At 32.8% G+C, this 21895-nt stretch overlaps 4 protein-coding genes across 5 annotated transcripts; 2 read left to right on the forward strand and 2 right to left on the reverse strand.

Annotated features, from left to right (window-relative positions):
• TUB1 (tubulin beta-1 chain) lies at positions 1-3761 on the forward strand. Its single transcript, XM_016349318.3, has 3 exons — positions 1-646; positions 2337-2606; positions 2820-3761. The coding sequence occupies exons 1-3, from the start codon at positions 229-231 to the stop codon at positions 3503-3505; spliced, it is 1374 nt and encodes a 457-aa protein (XP_016204804.1). The 5' UTR covers positions 1-228; the 3' UTR covers positions 3506-3761.
• A 948-nt stretch (positions 3762-4709) lies between these two features.
• LOC107645316 (uncharacterized) lies at positions 4710-6943 on the reverse strand. The gene is made up of 4 exons (XM_016349317.3): positions 6361-6943; positions 5865-5927; positions 5659-5733; positions 4710-5357 (listed from the first exon to the last, which is right to left on the reverse strand). Exons 1-4 carry the CDS (start codon positions 6727-6729, stop codon positions 4827-4829), a joined length of 1038 nt encoding a protein of 345 aa, XP_016204803.1. The 5' UTR covers positions 6730-6943; the 3' UTR covers positions 4710-4826.
• A 1922-nt stretch (positions 6944-8865) lies between these two features.
• Positions 8866-9696, reverse strand: LOC148554390 (uncharacterized). The gene has a single exon (XM_088489716.1). It carries the CDS (start codon positions 9694-9696, stop codon positions 8866-8868), a length of 831 nt encoding a protein of 276 aa, XP_088345842.1.
• A 10129-nt stretch (positions 9697-19825) lies between these two features.
• LOC107647888 (ER lumen protein retaining receptor family protein) lies at positions 19826-21143 on the forward strand. Of its 2 annotated transcripts, none has more exons than XM_016351936.3 (4): positions 19826-20101; positions 20222-20562; positions 20650-20855; positions 20948-21143. In XM_016351936.3, the coding sequence occupies exons 1-4, from the start codon at positions 19879-19881 to the stop codon at positions 20994-20996; spliced, it is 819 nt and encodes a 272-aa protein (XP_016207422.1). In that variant the 5' UTR covers positions 19826-19878; the 3' UTR covers positions 20997-21143. The 2 variants fall into 2 exon arrangements, with proteins under 2 accessions (XP_016207422.1, XP_088347405.1); XM_088491279.1 differs by having other exon boundaries at positions 20731-20855.
• The last annotated feature ends 752 nt before the right edge of the window (positions 21144-21895 follow it).

The raw sequence follows: 21895 nt of genomic DNA on the forward strand, positions 1-21895 counted from the left end.
AAAAAAAAAAGATGGTAGTAGTGGGGAGTTGGGGGCTTGGGGCAGTTATTGGGTGATACAGTTGAGAAAAATCCCGCCATTAACGTTACACATTTACCATCCTACCCTCTGAAACCGCACTCCATAAATCACACTACGCCCCCACACACACTCATCGCTCATCAGTCATCACACTCTTCTTCTACTTCTTGTCTTGGCTTTATCGAGAAAAACAGAAAGAGGAACAGAATGAGAGAGATTCTTCACGTTCAAGGAGGTCAATGCGGGAACCAGATCGGTTCCAAGTTCTGGGAAGTCATCTGCGACGAGCACGGCATCGATCCCACCGGCAAGCACCAGGCCCCGGCCGACGCCAACGACGCCGCCCTCTCCGACCTCCAGCTTGAGCGCATCAACGTCTACTACAATGAGGCTTCAGGAGGCAGGTTCGTCCCCAGGGCTGTTCTCATGGATCTTGAGCCCGGAACCATGGACAGCATCAGATCCGGTCCATTCGGTAAGGTCTTCCGTCCGGATAACTTCGTTTTCGGACAGTCCGGCGCCGGTAACAACTGGGCGAAAGGTCATTACACTGAAGGCGCTGAGTTAATCGATTCCGTTCTCGATGTTGTTCGCAAAGAAGCCGAGAACTGCGACTGCTTGCAAGGTATATATATACAACAATTGAATTGCGTTTACTCTAATTTGACTTTCGATTCTTTGAATTGCGGTTTTCATGTGACTATAACAACTTTTGAGAAATGAGTGAAAGTGAGATCTGTAATCTGTTTAAGGTAGATAGCATTGACGGGATCGCAGTGCTTCTTTAACTGGTATACAATCGTCATGCGAAATGTAGAACTGAAACTGGCTGTTAACTAACTCTGATTTAGTTTAATTGCGACTTTGAATTTGAATGTGTTAACAAGTTCAGAGAAATGAATAAAAATGTGAGATCTAGTTTCGGTGGAGAACATTGAGATTGATAGTAGTGTAGTGCTTCTGTGTTTGCGTGAGTTCTAACATGCGAACTTGTAACACTGAACTGATCTTAACTGTATTAAAACAATTTGATTAACTTCGTTGAGCAGCAGTTTTGGATGGAATGCCATGATACCATCGTTTTGGTTGCTTGATTTCCAGTGGTTGTTACAGCGTAGTGATGAATGAATTGGACGATGAATTGTGCGTTCATGAGTATATTCAGTAGAAGGAAGTGGTTTTGGATAATGGAAAGATGGTTATGAATAATGAATCAAATCATGTTTTCCAATTCAAGGGATTTTGTGCCTTAAGTTCAATTGAACCATATTGTAAAACCAGTGCAACTAATGATTAGAAATTCTAAGTTGAAATTCTGTGACGGAGAAAACAAAGTGCTGAAAAAGTTTTATATCGTGATACAGACAAAAGAAATATCAAATAAACTTTCATAAGGAAAATTGCTGAGTTACTACAGTGTTGACTGATGAACTGGTTTTCTGACAATTGTTTAATGGAACTTTTAACAACTTTATTTTGCGTTGTATCTTCGTTCTGAGTTCTGACTACTTTTCGGAGTTCTTTTTATTTACTATTCTTTGTTACTATTGTCTTTATTCATAGATCTATTAGGAAAAGGAAATCGCAGTAGTAGATCTGGATTTTGGAACCAAGTTTTCAGGAACCCGTTCCTGTTAACTTTCCATTGCAATAATTGATGCTTCATCATCATCATTGTTAATTATTATTGCTTATTTGTATTTTATAGTGTGACCCAAGGCTACCAGATTGCTTATTTTGGAGTAATTACAAATGCTGAGTTGTGGTAGCAGGTCTCCTGTTGCGTACTGCAAAGACAGGCAGGGCCCACACGGGGCTTGCTTTTTAATGCAGGGCTAAATTGAATATCTATAAGTCTATATCGTATCTTTCTTTGTTTCTTATTGAGATTGTGATTGTGATTGCGGAAACAGTGTCTCATAAGTAGGCACCGACGATGTGGTTTTACATTTATCAATTTACTAAAGAATAAATTACAGTGTCTATTCACTCCCAAATTTGTAGATATACCATAAGGCAGTTGCAAAATTGTAATAACTACATGAAATTAAGTTGAAGTTGCTGAAGGAAACATGTCTTTCTGTAGTGTTAGATGCGGACGGAAGAGAGAATCTTTGGAATCTGGAATGAGAGAAATTGAATTATTAATGGTGAAGAACTTTAGCCGTGATTTATATACATGATTTCAAAATTTTGATGACTCGTTAACTATATTAACTGCTTCAACTGTTGAGTTCCAAAAAAGATACTTGATCATGAAAAAGTTATCTTACACTCATCCTCTATTCTGATTTTATATGTGAATCTTTTGCCAGGTTTCCAAGTTTGTCACTCACTTGGAGGAGGCACGGGTTCTGGCATGGGAACACTCTTGATATCCAAGATCAGAGAAGAGTATCCAGACAGAATGATGCTCACGTTCTCCGTTTTCCCCTCACCAAAGGTATCTGACACCGTTGTAGAGCCATACAATGCTACCTTATCCGTTCACCAACTCGTGGAGAACGCAGATGAATGCATGGTTCTTGACAATGAAGCACTTTATGACATCTGCTTCAGGACTCTCAAACTCACCACTCCTAGTTGTGAGTATAAAGACCATAGCCGACCCTTTATCTAGACTCTAAGTATTATTTTTTTAAGCGCTAATTTAATAGCTCAACACTATTATTGCTGCACTGAATTGGCAAACACCAATAATTTGCATGGTACTAAAAGAATAGCTATCTAAGAATAACACCATGTAATGTAACCAATAGTATTAACTTGTCTATTTACTCTTAATTGTTTAATTTCAGTTGGCGATCTGAACCATCTGATTTCTGCAACTATGAGCGGTGTGACCTGTTGCTTGAGGTTCCCTGGACAACTGAATTCTGACCTGAGGAAGCTGGCCGTGAACCTTATCCCATTCCCTCGTCTCCACTTCTTCATGGTGGGGTTTGCACCTCTCACCTCTCGCGGCTCTCAGCAGTACGTCTCCCTCACCGTCCCAGAACTCACACAGCAAATGTGGGACGCCAAGAATATGATGTGCGCCGCTGATCCCCGCCACGGTCGGTACCTCACCGCATCAGCCATGTTCAGGGGAAAGATGAGTACAAAAGAGGTGGATGAACAAATGATCAATGTGCAGAATAAGAACTCCTCGTACTTCGTTGAGTGGATCCCCAACAACGTGAAGTCCAGTGTGTGTGACATCCCACCCAAGAATCTGAAGATGGCATGCACTTTCATCGGTAACTCGACATCGATTCAAGAGATGTTCAGGAGAGTGAGCGAGCAGTTCACTGCAATGTTCCGCCGAAAAGCTTTCTTGCACTGGTACACAGGTGAGGGAATGGACGAGATGGAGTTCACAGAGGCAGAGAGCAACATGAACGATTTAGTGGCAGAGTACCAGCAATACCAGGATGCAACTGTGGAGGAGGATGAGGAGGAGTATGGTGAAGAGGGTGAAGAACAGGTTTATGAGGAGCAGTAGTAGCTGAACCAAAACCAAAAACCAACTTTGGTAATGGTAAGCAACTTGCTTGTGTTTGTTTTACCAGATTTGCCATGTGTGTAATTTGTGACCAATATGTGTACTTGTTCCTTCTTGCTATCTGCTTTATTTTCAGCGTATGCCATGCCCTTGATATTGGTAATTTTGTATTGTTACCCTTGAGACAACATTTTTGTTGATTGCTGCATATTGTGTTCTATTATAAATGTACGAATGAGAAAGGAGGCTGTTTGTTGTTTCTTTTTCATTTTATTTTATTTCGGCTTTGGGTCAACTGGAGATAGACCTTTCCTTGATGAGGAAGATGAACAAAAAGTTAAAAATCACAGGGTTCAATATTGGGCCGTCTTCTTGAGCAATGGATCCACTGCCTGAGACCATTTTTTCAGCTAACAATCCACCCATTGGCATGGCTGTTAAAACTGAAATCAAATATTTGACAATAAATCTCTCAGGTAAAAAAGCCCAAGTCAATAATTGAGTTGTAGCCTTTTCTTTGGGCCTCAGCCCTGTTGATAAACCAAAAACATGTTAAAAATAAAAAATAGATGACAATAAAAACTAATTCTTTCTATTACCAAAAAAAAAACTAATTATTTCTAAATTTGACCAGAAACAATGTCAAAAGAAACTAATTCGAAATTTCAAATTAAATAAATGTATGAAATGTTATTTGAAAAAATTAAATGGAATTTGCAAACTTATTTTAAATTGGGTGCAGCATGTGGCGTGACATTTGAAATTCGAAATGTTTCCTTTTTTTTTGCTCCTCTTTAGTTCTTTACTTTTATTCTCGACGGGGACACTTTTTTTTTTCCCCCTCTATAATGGCTAGTTTTAGGAGGGGCGATGTAAGTGTGAGATTTCCCAACTGACCAATGAAGAAAGAATGAAACGTATTTATTTGTGGAAAGTGATCATAATCCCACCATGTTGGGATCATAAGTCATAAACGATTGCTTCCAAATCTGATACGAAATCTCCAAAAAAACTAGGAATCTACAACGTTATTATCACATGTTGTTTCCAAATTTATGCCATTCACGATAATCCGACCAAAAACTCAAAGGGTTCCTTATATACATTCCAGCAAACGCTACACTAACAAAAAAAGGAAACAACCCTATTACCATATTTAGGATTCTATAGTATCTGTCAAAAAAAAAAGGGGGCTATAGTGAAATTGCAACTCAAAAATGAGCTTATCTGATTATTATAATTCTCGAACCAAAATTACTTTCAAGAAAGAAAATAAAATTTTAGATGAGAGAAATTAAAAGAGAAAAGAAGCATACTAGTATCATCTACAAGAATATCGTGACTTAGTGGCTGTAGAATTCTTGAGCCTGTTTTTCTGAAGCCTCATCTGCCTAGCTTGAGCTGCCATAACTCTGCTCAAATCCTTGTTTGCAGCAGTCGTATCCAACGGCTGGTAAGAGTCCACCTGAACGAAATCTTCAGGAAAGGCGTTGAGATCAGGAATCACTGGTTGCACTATGTTACTATTACCATTATTGTTGACAATAGCCAATGATGAATTTGGTGAAGATGAAGAAGGTGCTTCCATTTGCATCAATTTTTTTGGTAATTGATTAATTCCCTCCCTGCTACACAATTGGGGTGCCTCAGAATGGTTATTGACCCTCAGTCTTATGTGATGTGGTGCGTTTGGCGCTTGTAGATTATGCAATTCATGAGGCTTATTGTTTTCTTGATATTCGCCCATGGAATTTGATGAGTTCCTTGGTGCATCATGGCCCAATTTTTGTTGCATTTCACACCCAATTTCCATGCTGCTATTTTTGCATTCACTTTTGGGGCCATTATTTAGCTGTAAATTGGAAAAAAAAAATAGAAATTCCATCAATCAAAAGCTAAATAAAGTTTTGGACCCACCATTAGACAAGAGATAGAGTCATAACTAAATGCTAATACTATTCTACAATCCTCTCTTTTTATTTTTTTGGTACTATTACTATATGCTACATTAAAACAAAAACCCAATAATGGTAGTATGAAGTATGAACCAACTGATATAACTCATTGGATTCTAACTCTTTAATAGATAGATATAATATTTTTTAGAGGAAAATAAAAAAAAAAAGGATGAAGCGAGATTAATATAAAAGTACCTCTAGTTTTCTTTCTTTCAACTTCGAATTGAAGGCCCTCAATCGGTCACGGAAATTCTTCACATTTTCTATCTCCTGTTTGAATTCCAAAAATGAGTGAGAAGAGAGAGATTTTTAAAACAAAAAAAGGAAATATAAAATCAACAAATGCCCAAAAACGAACCATTTAATGAGGAGCGAAAAAAAGGGTAAATAGAGAATCTTACCTTATTCAGCGAAGCTTGGCTCTTAGTCAAATCTTCTATAAGTTTTAGATAATGTTCTCTCTTCTACAAGTTTTGATAGAATAACCCAGCAAAAACCCGGAAATCAGAAGATGGGAAGATAAACCAGGAAAAATAAATAAATGAATAAACCACGTGTATTTTTTAAAAATTTGTCTACAGTAATTTTGTTAAAAAAAATTCCAGACCAATAATTCATTATTAGCCAAAAAAAAATATGGAAGATAACTTAGACCCAGTAAAAATGACAACAGTAACATAACATTAACAGAATCGATCAGAAGAACACATTATGGATCAAACAAGAACTAACAAAATTTGATGAATGAAGAAAAATTAAATACTAATATTAAATTAAAACAATTATTTTTTTATTATTTCAATTTAACTCCAACAAGAGCTCTTCATCAAAGGGGTCAAAAAACACTATTAAAAAAATTAGAAAAGAAAAATGAGAAGAGAGAAGATAAACATATACCCTTTTGAGAGAGGCTTTGGCTCTTAATATGTTATTGGGCTTTTCGTCAGATTCAGTTAGCGATAAGGACAAAGGAGTTGCTGGGCTTGGAGCTTCTCCTTTCACCGCCGCCGCCGCCACAACACCGCCGTCACCACCACCGTTACTCACCGGCGGCGGAGAAGAAGAGAAACGGCGGAAAAAGCTAGGTTGAATTGCAGATCTCTTCTTCTTTCGTCCCCATTGGAACGGTATTCGTACCTCTGATTCAAATTCCAACACCATGTCATGCAATCTCACAAGGATGTCAAAAACCTCTCTCTCATCTTCGGTCAACTGCGTTGACCTCACACGACCACCTGAACCGTTTTCACCATTGCTCTGTTCCATCTCTATCTTCTTTCTCTGTTTCAGTTTCGTGGTTTGGGGACGTAAGTGAAAATTTGCATTGGGGTTTTAGAAAAGAGAAGATTTTTTATGAGCGTAGCGGCAAAGGAGTGAGGTATGGGAATGGATTGAGGAGGAAGATAGAGAGGATTAGAGAGAGAAAAGAGAAAAGAAGAGAGTGTGCTGCGTTGTTGTGTTGTTGCTTCGATTTTATTTCTCTCTGATAATAAGAATTAAAAAAAAAAAAAAGGAATTGGAAAATCAGTGGCTAGGTTCTGGCTTCTGACACGTGTCATCTTTGCAGAGATTGGGGTTGGCTACCTTCTCTGCTAGGGTTTATATACCCTCAGCATGCTGAAATTGTTTAGCTTACACATTTTTAAAAGGAAAACAAAACACGAATTAATATTTTCTCTTCTAAAATAATTCATTTTTATTAATAAAATATTTAAAGGAACAACATATTGAAATTTAAATATTATTTCATACTTATAAAATATATTAAATACGAACAAATATTTGAAACATAATTTGGAGTACAAGAGCCAATAAACACCACATTACAACAATGCACAACAAAATAGACCATACAACTAACTAGACATGCATGTAGGAGATACTATTGCCCAAACAAGTGACTACATTTGTTAAGCTCTATTGTTTTTTCCATGGTTTTGATAACTAGATTGAATTGGTTAGCTCAATTAGGTCAAACAGAAATTGACTATCGCACCAATTTGATTCCGAACAAAATTAATTACAGACAAATAGGTTAAAATTGAACAATTTAGTGAACCAATCAAATTAATTTAATTTTTTATTGATTAATCATTTTTTTTATGTCTAAACATACAAAGAAACATAGCAAACATTATCTTGTATCCGAGTGAATTATTTGTTGGAGATCAACACAAGGCTCAAATCAAATAACATTATTAGAGTTACTCTTAACACCATATTTAGTCATCCAATCTGCAGCTATATTTATTTCTCAGAACACCCACTCAATGTGAATAAGTCAAATATGAGATAAAAACTCCTGAATATTGTGAACTAAATTTGTTACTTTAAATGAATACCCACTTGTAAGGTCATACATGATGGGCAGAATGTCAAGAAATTCGTTTCACATATAATATCTCTCAAACCGCAATTCTAAGCTAAAACCAACCCCCTCCAAACAGCAAATAATTCACATCTGATAATAAGTTAGTGGGAATGCTTCTAGAGCCGCCCGAGATCAAACCTCCCATAGAATCTCTAATAATACACCTGAACCCTGCTAAATTTAAATCCGGATACAAGCTTGCATCACAATTAACTTTAAACAGCTGCTTACCAGTGGTTCCCAACACAAGCAATTTTGGAGAGACTTAAAGGCATTGTTTCGATTCCTGTAAACCTGTAAGACCTTGACAGTAATTTTGGCCAAGTCAACAACCTTGTGGTCTGTCCAAGGGTCGTTAGCATTGAATATGTCATTGCACCTATGTCTCTATACCCACCAAAGTCCTGCACTAAAAGACGCCTCATTGTTAGCCAAGGCCTCCCAAAACCACTCTTCAAGAGTAGTACCAGTCGTCGAGTCCAAGATACTAAGATCCAACATATGCCAAACCAAATTGTCTTTGATCGTTCCCAGTCTCTAAGGCAATGCTCCATTGGTTTCTGCCCTTGTTACATCTCTTACACATATCTAAAGAAGCTAAATGCCGCTTGAATCGAAAAGTCTCAGTCAGTACAGCATTATGTAAGCCAAGCCATATAATGAATTTGAACTTCTCCGAAATGTTAGCATTTTAAAACCAGTTTCAGTTGCTATTGGCTTTCCAATTCAAGGTTTTCTCTAATAACCATCTATAACACTCCCTTGCACTATACTTTTTTGTTGTTGCAGGTCACCACTCCTACTGTGGCTCCAACTCATTCGAACTAGGATATCTCAGACCATGAATAAACTGCTTAATCTCATGCAGAATAGGCATGGTAAGACTATCAACCTCCCCAAGATACTCCTATCCACAAGTTAGCCACTATAAAATCTGATTCGCAAATATGCATATAAGGAAAAAGGTTGCAAAGCTTACCAAAATGAGTCCACTCATCATACCAAACTAATTTGTGGACATTTCCAACATTCTAGCGAAACCCTTCCTTGAGATGCTCATAGGCATTAACAATGTTCTTCCAGGTAGCTGATGAAGAATTTCTACTGTTTTTGTTCATATCAGACTGATTTCTGAGATATTTATGCTTCAGAACTTGCTCCCACAACTTTTTGCTATTATTTAGATAATTCCATACCAGCTTTTCAAGAAACGCCATGTTAGCACAGGAAGTATCCCTAATACCCAATCCTCCTGCCCTTCTAGGAGTTATGGCAACCTCCCATGTGACCAGAGGCAGCCCTTTCCCGATCGCTTGGCCTTTCCACAAGAACTGTCTCATCAAGAAATCAATTTTATTACATGCATATTTCGGGAGAAGAAAAATTTGCATGTCATAAACCGAGATAAAGGCCATAACTGACTTAACAAGATAAAGCCTCCCTACCTTATTCAGCGGGCATCTTTGCCAACTGGAGAGCTTCCTCGAAATTTTTTCAATAACCTCTTGAGTCGTCCTCCTGGAAGCTTTGGCATGGCCGATGTTAATTTCTAGGTATTTACCCAAATCATTGCAGAACCGGATGTTAAAGACCCCAGAGAAAACCTCTTTCCTCCTCTCTGACACCTTCTTGGAACACTGGGCCTTCGACTTATGAAGATTTACCTTTAGACCTAACTCTCTAGAAAACAAGTCCAGGCAATGCATAACCTCTATTACTTGAGCTTTCGATATCTTACAGAAAAGTAAGAGGTCATCTGCAAACATCAAATGAAAGAGTCGAGGTCCATTTCTAGAAACCGCTATTGGGTTCCACGAACCTTGAGAAACTCTATGAGAGATAAAGCAAGCAAGCATTTCCATACATAGTACAAATAGATATAGAGACATAAGATCTTCTAGCCTCAACCTTCTCTTTGGATTGAAATTTTAGAGCCTGTTCCCATTTCACAAAACTGTCAGCGAAGAGGAAGTCACACAATTTAATATAAGATTAATGGTAGCCTTTGAAAATTTAAATCGGTCCAAAATAGCCTCCAAAAAATGCCAATCTACCTTACCATAATCTTTTTTCAAGTCAATCTTGAATGGCATGGTCCCTTTTCGAGACTTGGTGTTCCTCATGAAGTGTATAACTCCTAAGCAATGATAATATTCTCTATGGTTCCTTTCATTGGAATGAACCCGCCTTGCTAAAGACAAATGATCTCCGACAGAAAAGGTCTGAGCCTGCTAACTAGAATCTTTGTAACAATTTTATAAATTACATTACATAAGCTAATAGGCCAAAACTCTCGTAAGAAAGAAGGAACTTTCACTTTAGGAATTAGAACAATGAGAGTATAAAAAATAGTCTCATTCATTGGCTCACTCTCAAAGGCTCGTTTGACCAGTTCACACACATCATTGCCAAGAGAGTCCCAAAATTTTTGTAGAAAATTGTTCGAAATCCATCTGGTCCTGGGACTTTAAATAAACTCATGGTCATCACAGCTCGTTTAACCTGTTCCGACATCATTGATTACACTAGCTTTTGACAAACCACAATACTAAGAGACAGACAGGAAAAAGGCCCCGTGACATCCAGGTCAATATCCTCCCTTGTAGAAAAGAGTTTTTGAAAGAAAGAATTTGCCGACGTTTCTAAAGTCGAAGTCTCCGTGACCCAAGACCCATCCTCCAAAAATAACCCATGAATCTTGTTCCTCTTTCACTTGATAACCGTCTGCAGATGAAAAAATTTGTATTTCTGTCTCCATATCTCACCCACTGTTCTCTAGATTCTTGGTACCATAACAGCTCTTCTCGAATACGAACATAATTCAGTTTCTAATGCAAAAATTGCTCTTTGATCCTAAGCCGTTGATCCTTCCGACTCTTCAGAGTAATCTAAACGTCATTCAAAAGCCTCTCAAGCTCCCTTTTCTTAACAAAAATGTTGCCAAAAATCTTTTTATTGAAGCTAATTGCATCTTTCTGAACCTCCAACAAATATTTGACCACATCCAGAGCTTCTTTATTCCAAGTTGTATAAATAACATTCCTAAAAAGAGGATGAGTCATCCATGTAACTTTGAATCTGAACGGACGATGGCCCTTGGTAGTCCTCTCTGCCATCTTGCACCTAGTGAACAATGGGCAATGATCAGAGTGAATGCACACCAACACCTCAGTATAAGCCTCCAAAAATATTAGTTGCTAGTTCTGGTTGATGATTGCTCTGTCAAGCTTCTTAGCCACCTGAACCTACGTCTCACATTCCTGTACCAAGTAATCTTCTCCCAATAGCACCCATATTAAACAACCCACAATCCTCTAATGTTTTCGAATATTGTTCAGCTCTGGCAAGACTGAACTGCCCCCTCTAACTTCTCTCTGCAACAGAACATTATTAAAGTTCCCTAACACGATTCAAAGTCTGTGGATCATATTAGCAATCCTTGTCAAGTCAACCCACATATCTTTACACCGATGTATATGCGGTTAGCATACACCACACTGTAGTAACTAGAAGTATTATCTATAGTGATTTCAAAACTGGTACATTGATCAACTACATCCAACACTCTCACAGAAATATTTGAATTAGAATATAAAACCTAAATACCCCTACTATGACCATTAGCCTCAACAACACTAACACGTCGATAACCTAGATTATTCCAAAAAGATGTCCTCCTCTTGAAAAGAATTTGGGTTTCAAACAAAATAAAAAAAGTATGGTGAATTTTATTCACTAATTCTTTACTATGAACCCGAGCCAATTCATTAGAAGTTTCTCTAATATTCCAAAATAAAAAAGCTTAAATCTGAATAATTCATAAAATACTTGTACTGTTAAAAGGACCAACCTCAACCGAAGTGCCATAAGGAGATGATGAAAATCTACCATCATATCCCCAAAGACTTGTTTGTCCTTACCCGGTTGTTGCTCGGTTTGTCTGTATCCCTCCACAGGCAACCATTCCAATTCGTTGATTTGCTGCTTGCTGGTGTCACCAAGGCAGTCAACAGCGAATTTCGCAAAGAAGAAGGGCGCAACCTCTTGTGCCCGTTTTTGATAAGGCCAGTAAAAGTTGGAACCGGAACGGAGACAACTTTGTCCTTTACCCCTTGTTGTTTGGAAGACGCTGTGCAAGCTTGAGAGAAAAAAAGAGATCCGCCAACCGACCCGGTCTTCACCTCTGATCTGACTCCTCTCATACTCGGTGTAAAGTCACGATTTTGGGCCAATTTTTTATTTAAGTGTAACGACACTTTGCCTTTAGAGATTTGTTGGGCTTTGTTTGATTGGCCAAATTTTCCTCTCCTTTTACCGCTGACTTTGGTCCAGCCAGCCAAATGCTGGACCCTACTTCCTTCCCATGCAACGTACCAGCCAATTCCTCCCTAATATCCGCAACTATCACTGAATCTTCGGGATTATATCCAAATTCAAAAATTTTCTCTTTCGAATCTTCATGTGGCTGCACCACCCGCACTGCCGTCTCGGTCACTAAGGTTCCCTTTCCATCCACCTCTCTTGACAATATCGGAGTCTTTGGATGTCCGAAACAATTGCACTTGTCACAAATAAGATGTAAAAATTCATACTCCACCTTATATTCAAACTCATCGACAATCACACTTTGAACCATCGGCAAACCAAGATTAATTTTTACGCAAACTCGAGCAAATTGTCCCTGCCAATTTAGTAGCCAGATCCAATTGGTCTTCCCAACAGCAGAAGCAATTCTCATCATGGCTTTATCCCAGTAATACCATATGCTCAAATTTAAATCCAAACCATAGTCTCCTAAAAATGTTCTCACAAGGTTTAAAATCGGGTGACCACGGCTTAACTGCAATATAGTGACGGAAGATTATCTATGGCCTCTTAGTAAAACCTTCTCTCGATCCTCCATAACCCTTCCGTTTGTGAATCAAGATTGTGTAACTAAGGTTTTTTTCAAGAACCTTAATCACAATTGCCTCCTTGTATGGTTTAGAAAGGATGTTTGTAGCCTCTTCAGAGAAGCAAACTCTCGAAGGCATAGGATCTCTTTGTTTTTTGATGACCACTGCCATTGGAATCCTCATCTAGAGCCTTAGCCCGGTCTATTCCTGAGGTTATCGAAAAACCAATCACCTTATCACAAAAAAAATCTTAGAAGTCACCCTAAAATTAATACAGTGCTTACCTGATCTCTCCTTCACACTTGATGCAAACTTTCCCACGCTCTCCTCCTTATCTCTTCCTACGGCATGGTCATCTTCCTCAAACGTTCACTCCCGTTCTCTTTTTCTCTCATTCTCTTTGAGTACGGAGTACGTACTCTTTCTATGCTAGGGTTTTATATTTAATGTGAAATAAATTATGAGATATTCTAAAAATAAATATTTGCGTTTTTTTGCTAAAAAATAATAATTAATAAGGACTAATTATAAATTTTTATATAATATCAAAATTCAATTATAAATTTTAAAAATATAGATATATAATTAAAAATTTGGTAAAATTACATAAATTAATAGAATAATTTTTTAAAATTTTTTATAATATCTTGTAGCTTAATAAATCAAAGATTAATTTATTGTTTGAACTCTATTTAAGAATTTATCGCTTACTAATAAATTATTGTATTTGCATATACAAAGTATTCATTAGTCCAACTTAAGTTGGTTAACTAATAGAATAATCAAATTTATTTGTTTTTTTGGTCTTAATCAAATTCATATTTTTGGGAAAGAATCAAATTCATTTAAATTACCCTCTAGGCATGAGAAAATTCAGAAGACTTGATGGGCTCACTTCTGTAGTTCTATTTTTGTTATTAAATGAATTTTGCGGAAGTCTCTTCTTCGATCAAGGTAATGCGTTTAGAATATTTTTTTTTTCGGTGAATATCGGGGCCAACGGCCCATTCGTTTAGAATATAATTGGGCCTTCCGCGGTTAGCCTTTTCATGAAAATGCTAGGAAGCACATAAGATACAAAAATGTTCAATTGTGTATGTGGTATAACCAACATAAATTACAAAAAAAAAAAAAAAGAGTGGTTCACCTTAAAAAAAGTCAATAAAATGATGCAAGTATTATGCATTCATCAGAGGCCCAAAATGAAAAAAAAAAAACCTCGTGAAATGCAAATATATAAAAAGGATATGAAAAGTTTGGTGTCCAATTTTAATTTTTTCATTTTAATCCTATGAAAAAAAAAAAAACTTGTGAAATGCAAATATATAAAAAAGATATGAAAAGTTTGGTGTTCAATTTTAATTTTTTCATTTTAATTCTATTAATAAAGAGTAATGGATATAAATTTTATTTTAAAAAAGTAATTATTAATTAACTTTTCTTTATTTATGTTGCCGTAACTTTTTTATTTCACGCATAGTTTCTATCCATATCGTTCTCTTTCTTATTCTATTTTTTTGTTTCAGATCTTCATCTACTTTTATTAATTCTTTTTTTATCTCTCTATATCTTTTTTTTTTCATTTATTAAATTAATTATGTATTAAAATAATTTTATTTTTTTGTCTCCAAAAAATACAAAGAAAAATGGCTCATAATTAAGCATACCAAAAACTCCATTACAAGTTATCATTAAAAATTTTATTTTTATGATAATTATAAAAAAAAAGTGGTTATAACTGTTTAATAATTTATGGGTGATGTTTATGAACAATATATAAAGTGGATATCAAAAATTTAGTGTCCAATTTTAATTTTTCTATTTTAATCTTATTAATGAAGAGTAATTGATATATCTTCCATTTTAAAAAAGGTTAAAAAAGTTATTATCAATCAACAAAGAATATATATTTTTTACGATAATATGATTTACATGAATAATTAAGAATGAAGCAATTTTTAAGGAAGAAAATATATTTTAGTGAATCTTTGACTGAAAATAAATTATTTTATTACTTGTGGGATTTAGAAGGGATGAGTACAAAAAAAAATAGTTTTAATTTATATGATTTAGTACTTATTATATACTTTGTGATACACTTTACTCTGACTTATAATTTGGCTTTAATTTTTAACAAATATAAATAGAGAATTTATTGTATGTATATATGTATTTTTTAAAGAATGATATTATAAAATGATAAATTCAGTTTTTGATTTATAATATTATTTAATTGATATATACTATTAATCATTTGTTTTGTAGTTTTTTTAGATTAATATATTAATTTTACGACTAATTTTTATATATCATATATTTAAAGATAAATTAAAATTATCCCATACAATATTAATTGGTTAACATTAGTACTAATTATACTATAGCGCTTTTATTTTAATGAATTATTTTTTTATTCATAACATCTTTTATTTTATTAGATCACATTGTATTTTATATTATTCTTGATTCTACTATTTGACCACAAATAAATTAATCATTTTTAAATTTTGTTTTAACTGTTAGTTTACAATTCTTAATTTTGTTTTAATTTGTAATTTTTGTTTAGTTTATTTTTAATAGAATTTGATTTATTTATTTATTCTAAAGTCTTGTTATTATATTTTTAAAAATTCTTGTATGTAGTTGATTTTTGTGGTAGAATTATCGCACTAATGTTTGAAAATAAAATTGTAGCAAGGAGAAGGAGAGAAGGAGTTGTAGTAAAAAAATCCAATATTAAAGATCAAGTTGTAATTACAATCAAAGTTTTGTTTTTTTTAATATATCTTTTTTTTTCCTTGCATAAATAACAGTTAAAAACGGTAAAAATTTAATTTAAACTTTTAAATGAGTAACTAAGTCTAATATTTCAACTAAGAATTTGCTTTTACTTGTATTTTTTTTAACCTACTTTTGTACTTTTTTTTAAATACAACCAAACCACAACATTTATAAAGTGAAACTGTACAGATATATTTATATTTATTTTTAAAAAATTATTATTAATTGGTTTTATGTAGATCGTAAATCAAGACATTGTAATATTTGATTGTTTTACTAAAATTATTTTAAAGTTTTTCTATCAATACTTAATTTGTTATTTTTCTAAATTTAAAATAACAAATCATATTACTTCATTATTCATGTGCAAAATTATTTTTATTTTAGGTTCTTTACGTATTCAAATTATAATTTTATTATTATGTCTATAATTCAGCAAATGTTTGAAAATAATAATTTATTTCTTCTTGATCAGATAATGTACTTATGAATAAAGAGAAAATCTCTACATACAAGTGTTTTGTGTTTACAAGCTTTACAAGTCTGAAGAGAACGAAACCCACTAAACACGCTGCTTATGTTACGTGCCTCTTTAACAGACTTTTAAATCAATTCAAATTAATTAACGCGCAAATATATAACTTCCATTTTTCAAAAGATTTCGTTTCTTTTTTTGAGTTTCTTGCCAAATTTGTTGGATCTCCTTCGTGCGTTCTCTCTTTACTTCGTTTTTTTTTTTTTTCGATTTTCATGGTTTCTGAAATCAAGCTTTGAAATCGTTTTGAAGATAATGGAACTTCAGAAATATACCCAAACGATTAAATAAATACACCCAAACGATTATAGAAATACATCCAAACGGTTACATAAAGGATTACAGAATACACCCAAAGGATTACAGAAATACACCCAAAGAATTTAAGAAATACACCCAAAACAGGGAGAGACAGTATATTTCTTCTTGAAATCTTTTAATGTTTTGCTGGTTAAGGATGCACATGGCAGAGACAATTTAAAAGAAAAACCTAGAAGAACAGTAAAACAGTACCTTGAATAATGTTTCTTCGTTTTTCGGGTGATTTTTTATGGAGATTTGTATCTTTTCTTCTTGATTTCTTCTACTCTTCGCGAGGAGTTGGAACGTTTCTGCAAAATCGTAGTTTGTTTTGAATGTCCCTTGAATCTTGACGGTTTGCGTTTTGATTGAGGAAGAAGAGAAAGAGTGAACGTGTTGTGGAAGGGTGATTAAGGCGCGTGTGTTGGACACTTGATTCTAAAAGCGTGGTGCGCATGTTTAGATTTGGAGCAACTTGTATAGCTTGTACGCCAAAAAAGCTTGTATGTGTAGCAAGCCTGATGAATAAATAGCTTCAATTTTAAAGAATGATATTTTATTACTTACTTTGTATTTCATCTCTTTAATTTTTATTTAATTATCTTTAATATTATTTATTTATTTATTCGAAGATTCTCTTCAAAAACTATCAATTTAGTATTCAAATTATGTTATAAAAATATCTTTACATATATTTTTAAATTACAATTTCTATATTTTTGCTAAATTCTATACTATTCAAGAGGAATAACCCAATAAATATTTAAATTTTTTTCTCCTTTTTTTTACTATTTCAACTCTTAAAATTTATAATTATTTTTTACTCTTTTTTTATTTTTTTGTAATTCTTTATTAACTATTCTAATATTTATACTTCTATTTACATAATATTTTATGTACATGTTAATTCACATAAGACTTTTGAATTTCTTTTAATTATTTTTAGAATGTTATTCACTTTTAAATGTAACTGAAATTAATAATTTAATACAAATTGATAAATTATTTTATTTTATTAATTAAAATTATGATCGTTATTGTTTGTTCATTCAACTAATTATAATAATACGAAAAGTTTTTATTTTGCTGAAATTTTAAAAAATTTGGATGCAATGACCTTTAAATTATATGGTTTAAGATTCAAATATAATTTTTTAAATGAATATTGTTTGAAACTAGAAAAAATATTATAAAAATATTGTATAAATATTAAAAAATATGTTGATCATATATGCTAATTTAGATAGTCAAAATAAAAAAATAAATAACAAAAAAATATAAAATTTCACCTTTTGTTTTGTGGTACAAAAATAATATATAATAATATAATAAATTGTAATATTTTGATATAAAAAAAAGGCATGAAATTTTTAAGATAAAATGAAAAGATGTCACATTTTATGTTTTAGATAATTTAAAAAATATTCATTTTAGAGAAAGTTAAAAATATTCTGACATAAAAAAAACTATTTAATAAAATTAAGGTAGAGAAAGAGAGAGAGTTGAAATTTTGTAACTAATAAAAAAAATCACTACCATCAACTTATTAAATTTGAGTAATATCAAGTGAAAATTAAGAAACAAATCAGAATGATAAATTTAAAAGTTTTCTATCTCTCTTTATATAGTGTTTTATTTTAAGTAATTATTTTTTATGGATAGTATTTAAATGACAAACAAAATAGTAAAAAAATTCGCATTAGTTATAAAAATTAATGTTATCCTTATAGTATGATTGCATTATTTCAAAACATACAAAATGAAATAATAAAGTGTAGTTTAATTATTGTGTTCATACGTAAAACTTATATAATAACAGTCCAATATAAAAAACAATGATAATCTTCTGTTCTAAGATATTATATTAACTTGTAACTTAAGTTTATAATTATTAATTAAAAACTTACAATAATATACTATTTTTATTATATTAGTTAAAAATAATATATTTTAATATTATTTTTTAAGATTATTAAAATTAAATTTTGATAATTTGAACAAAATTTTTTAATGTTTTATGTATTAAATTTTTTCTTAATGGAACAATAAAGTTACTTAACAGTTACATAAAAAAAACTATTATTCTTATAAAAAATGTTATTTGTACACTAAAATCAACCACTAAAATCAGCCACTAATGTATTTGTGTATAAATACATATATGATTTAATTTATTTTCAACGTGTATTTATATTCTAATATGTATTTTATAATGGTGGCCAACTTTGGTGGCTACTTTTGGTGTACACTTAGCATAGTCCTATTTTTTATACATTTAGATATTCAAAAGACAAAAACGAATTCTTTTAATAACACTTTAACAACTCATAAAAATTAACATAATGGATGGTTATAGATCAAAGTGATAGACAATATTGAAAATTATAATAATAGTACTTGATGATAATTAATTACGATTGGGTGAAGAGAAGGTGGGAGGAAAAAAACGAAAAAAGAGAACATGGTAATATGAAAGTTGCGGTACAATGACAGATATGTGTATAGAGAATAATAGTAAAAGAAAATAATAGTGTTCGATACAGTGAAGGAATATAATAAAAATATAAATCAATAATTTTGAAAAAATAATAAAATTGAAGATAATTTAATAAATTGAATATAAAATTTAGAATTATTCATGAAGATAAAGAATTTATTAAATATAATGTTTTATCTTTGCTTCATAACTCAAATAACATAGTCTCTTTATCTTTACCTAAAAATCTCATATTCGAATTTCAATCTCATCGGTTGAAAAAATAAATAAATAAACTTATATAATGTTTATAAATAATTACTTTATAAATGTTTATCTTGATTTTGTTATACGTAATAATATTATAATAAAATTTTTAATATTTTATTTAATTTAAATTTATAAATTTTATACGTTCTAAAATTTAAATAATTTATAAAATTTTTATATTTATTTTTAATTTTTAAATTATTTTATCAAATTTATAATTTTAAAAATAAAAATATAAAAACTAATCTCTTAAAAATAATAATAAAAAAAAAGCTGAACAGACACTATTTATTAAAAGCTATTGTACTTATTGAACTGTTAGTATATTATAACTAGAGTTATATTACGTGTACATTAAAATCAGCCACTAAAATTAGTCATTAATATAAAATATATGCTCAAATATAAATACATATTGAAAATAAATTAAAGTACATATATATTTATAGATAAATGTATTAGTAGCTGATTTTAGTGACTTTAGTGTACAAGTAACATTTTGTATAACCCAACATATTAAATTACAAACCTGTCAAGTGCAAATTATACGTAACCTAAAACATGAAGAATGGTGCAAAATTAGTTGAGCAAGGAACTAATGAAATCCAATCCAAGAGCACGTGTCCCGCCATGCATGCACTTGAAACCCCCACTTAATTAATTTTTGTAAATCGTGTTAATTACCATACAAGGCTTCTTAATTGAGATAGAGAAAGAAGGAGATAACATAGAAATAGAATAGAATAGAATAGAAGAAGAAATTAATCAAAGGCAAGAGAATAAGATCATGAAGGCGACAAAGAGACCGATCCACACCGCATCCACATGGTTTCGGCGGCAACCGCCACAAATGAAGGCTTTTCTGGCCGTGGCTTGCGGTGTCATGGCCTTAATGTTCCTCCGCATGGTGGTTCACAATCATGACAATCTCTTTGTGGCTGCCGAAGCCGTTCATGCATTAGGAATCTCCTTACTCATTTACAAGCTCACCAAAGAAAATTCTTGTGCCGGTTCGTATAATTAATTTCTTGTGATTTAATTGAATTGATGATGTTAATTAGTTTTAATTGAAGAATGCATATAGAAATTAATATCCTTAGATTTGATTTTGGATTTTGTGTTGGGTGCAGGACTTTCTCTAAAATGTCAGGAACTAACAGCAATGTTTCTAGGAGTTAGACTGTATTGCAGTTTTGTGATGGAATATGATATCCATACATTACTGGATTTAGCAACATTAGGAACAACCCTTTGGGTTATTTATATGATGCGCATCACACTAAATTCCACTTACATGGATGATAAGGACAACTTTGCAATTCATTATGTAATAATACCCTGTGCTGCCCTTTCCTTCCTCATTCATCCTGCAACAACACATCACATTGTTAATAGGATTCTTTGGGCCTTTTGTGTTTATCTTGAAGCTGTTTCTGTTCTTCCTCAGTTAAGGGTCATGCAGAACACTAAGGTCCATTCTTTCATTCATATTCCATGCTGCTTCTCTCCTTCACACATCTATTGCATTCTATTCATCATCATGTTTAATTAATTTCAGATTGTTGAACCATTCACGGCACACTATGTATTTGCCCTTGGAATAGCAAGGTTCTTGAGTTGTGCACATTGGGTTCTACAGGTTATAGATACCAGAGGCCGTCTTCTAACAGCTCTAGGATATGGATTGTGGCCTTCTATGGTCCTCCTATCCGAAATTATTCAGACTTTCATCCTCGCTGATTTTTGCTACTATTATGTCAAGAGGTTAATTCATTCATTCATTCATTCTTTCATTATTCCTCATCTTTCACAGCAACTTCTTTTCCATATTCATTATATTACTATTTTCTATGCAGCCTTTTTGGTGGACAGCTTGTTCTTCGCCTTCCTTCAGGAGTCGTGTAAATTAATTAAATCTTTCATGGATTCAACATCAATCAACACTATTCAGGATGTATCTAGGACTTTAACCATTATAGATCACAAATTTCGTATATGTACCTTCAACAAACTTTTAATTAATCCATATATATAAAGTGCAAGTTAATCAAATTAGTTGACACCTCATATATTTTTTCTTCCAACCTAGCTAATATATGTAACAAATAGAAGGGTAGTATACATTTACATCAGTGTATTGTTGCATCCTAACTTTATAGCAAGATATTAAATACATATATTTTGTGTATTAGTGTGTACTTCTAAAATTTATGTCTCATCGAAAACAAACATTAAACATACATCATGCATTCATATTTCTGATATAATAGAGAGCAAATAAACACAACACACACAACAGCAGGATTTTCAGGAACTACAAGTTCTCACAAAAAGGTGGTGTGTACTTCATCCGTGTCAATACTCAATAGCTAACCGCAATAATTTGTTTCTTTTTAAAACTTCATTTCGTATAGATAATTAACCACATTACAACTAGTTGTTGGTAAAATCTAGAAGGTGATATGACTTTAATACAGAGGAATCCTATTGGTATATATAGCTGGTTTTCTCTTTAATTATATATAAATTTGATGCTTATCCCACTCTACCTAACCTTAAACAGTTCTACTAATGATTGGTTATGAATATTAAATTAATTATGTGCTTTTGCATTATTATTTTGCACATTTTGTCCTCTTATTATTGTTATAAATTGCCCCGCACCTCGAATGAGGAATTGTGAACTGGAATTGCCTTTCCAATGCACAAGCTAATAAGCTTTCATTGCTTTTCGAATTCCCATAGCCGCCTTTCCCTTATTCAAATGGCTTTCCACACACACACACATACATATATATATATAT

The sequence above is a fragment of the Arachis ipaensis genome, chromosome B6, assembly GCF_059453495.1.
Source record: "Arachis ipaensis isolate K30076 ecotype BB chromosome B6, ASM5945349v1, whole genome shotgun sequence".
NCBI classification, from domain to species: domain Eukaryota; kingdom Viridiplantae; phylum Streptophyta; class Magnoliopsida; order Fabales; family Fabaceae; genus Arachis; species Arachis ipaensis.

What these genes read in the sequence shown, in the direction of transcription:
- TUB1 (XM_016349318.3), top strand. Translation starts at nt 229, where the DNA reads ATGAGAGAGATTCTTCACGTTCAAGGAGGTCAATGCGGGAACCAGATC. An exon ending in GAACTGCGACTGCTTGCAAG is followed by an intron (nt 647 to 2,336) that starts GTATATATATAC and finishes ATCTTTTGCCAG; the next exon opens with GTTTCCAAGTTTGTCACTCA. An exon ending in CAAACTCACCACTCCTAGTT is followed by an intron (nt 2,607 to 2,819) that starts GTGAGTATAAAG and finishes GTTTAATTTCAG; the next exon opens with TTGGCGATCTGAACCATCTG.
- LOC107645316 (XM_016349317.3), bottom strand. Translation starts at nt 6,729, where the DNA reads ATGGAACAGAGCAATGGTGAAAACGGTTCAGGTGGTCGTGTGAGGTCA. An exon ending in GCCAAGCTTCGCTGAATAAG is followed by an intron (nt 5,734 to 5,864) that starts GTAAGATTCTCT and finishes GAATTCAAACAG; the next exon opens with GAGATAGAAAATGTGAAGAA. An exon ending in TGAAAGAAAGAAAACTAGAG is followed by an intron (nt 5,358 to 5,658) that starts GTACTTTTATAT and finishes TCCAATTTACAG; the next exon opens with CTAAATAATGGCCCCAAAAG.
- LOC148554390 (XM_088489716.1), bottom strand. Translation starts at nt 9,696, where the DNA reads ATGGAAATGCTTGCTTGCTTTATCTCTCATAGAGTTTCTCAAGGTTCG.
- LOC107647888 (XM_016351936.3), top strand. Translation starts at nt 19,879, where the DNA reads ATGAAGGCGACAAAGAGACCGATCCACACCGCATCCACATGGTTTCGG. An exon ending in CAAAGAAAATTCTTGTGCCG is followed by an intron (nt 20,102 to 20,221) that starts GTTCGTATAATT and finishes TGTTGGGTGCAG; the next exon opens with GACTTTCTCTAAAATGTCAG. An exon ending in TGCTACTATTATGTCAAGAG is followed by an intron (nt 20,856 to 20,947) that starts GTTAATTCATTC and finishes TTTTCTATGCAG; the next exon opens with CCTTTTTGGTGGACAGCTTG.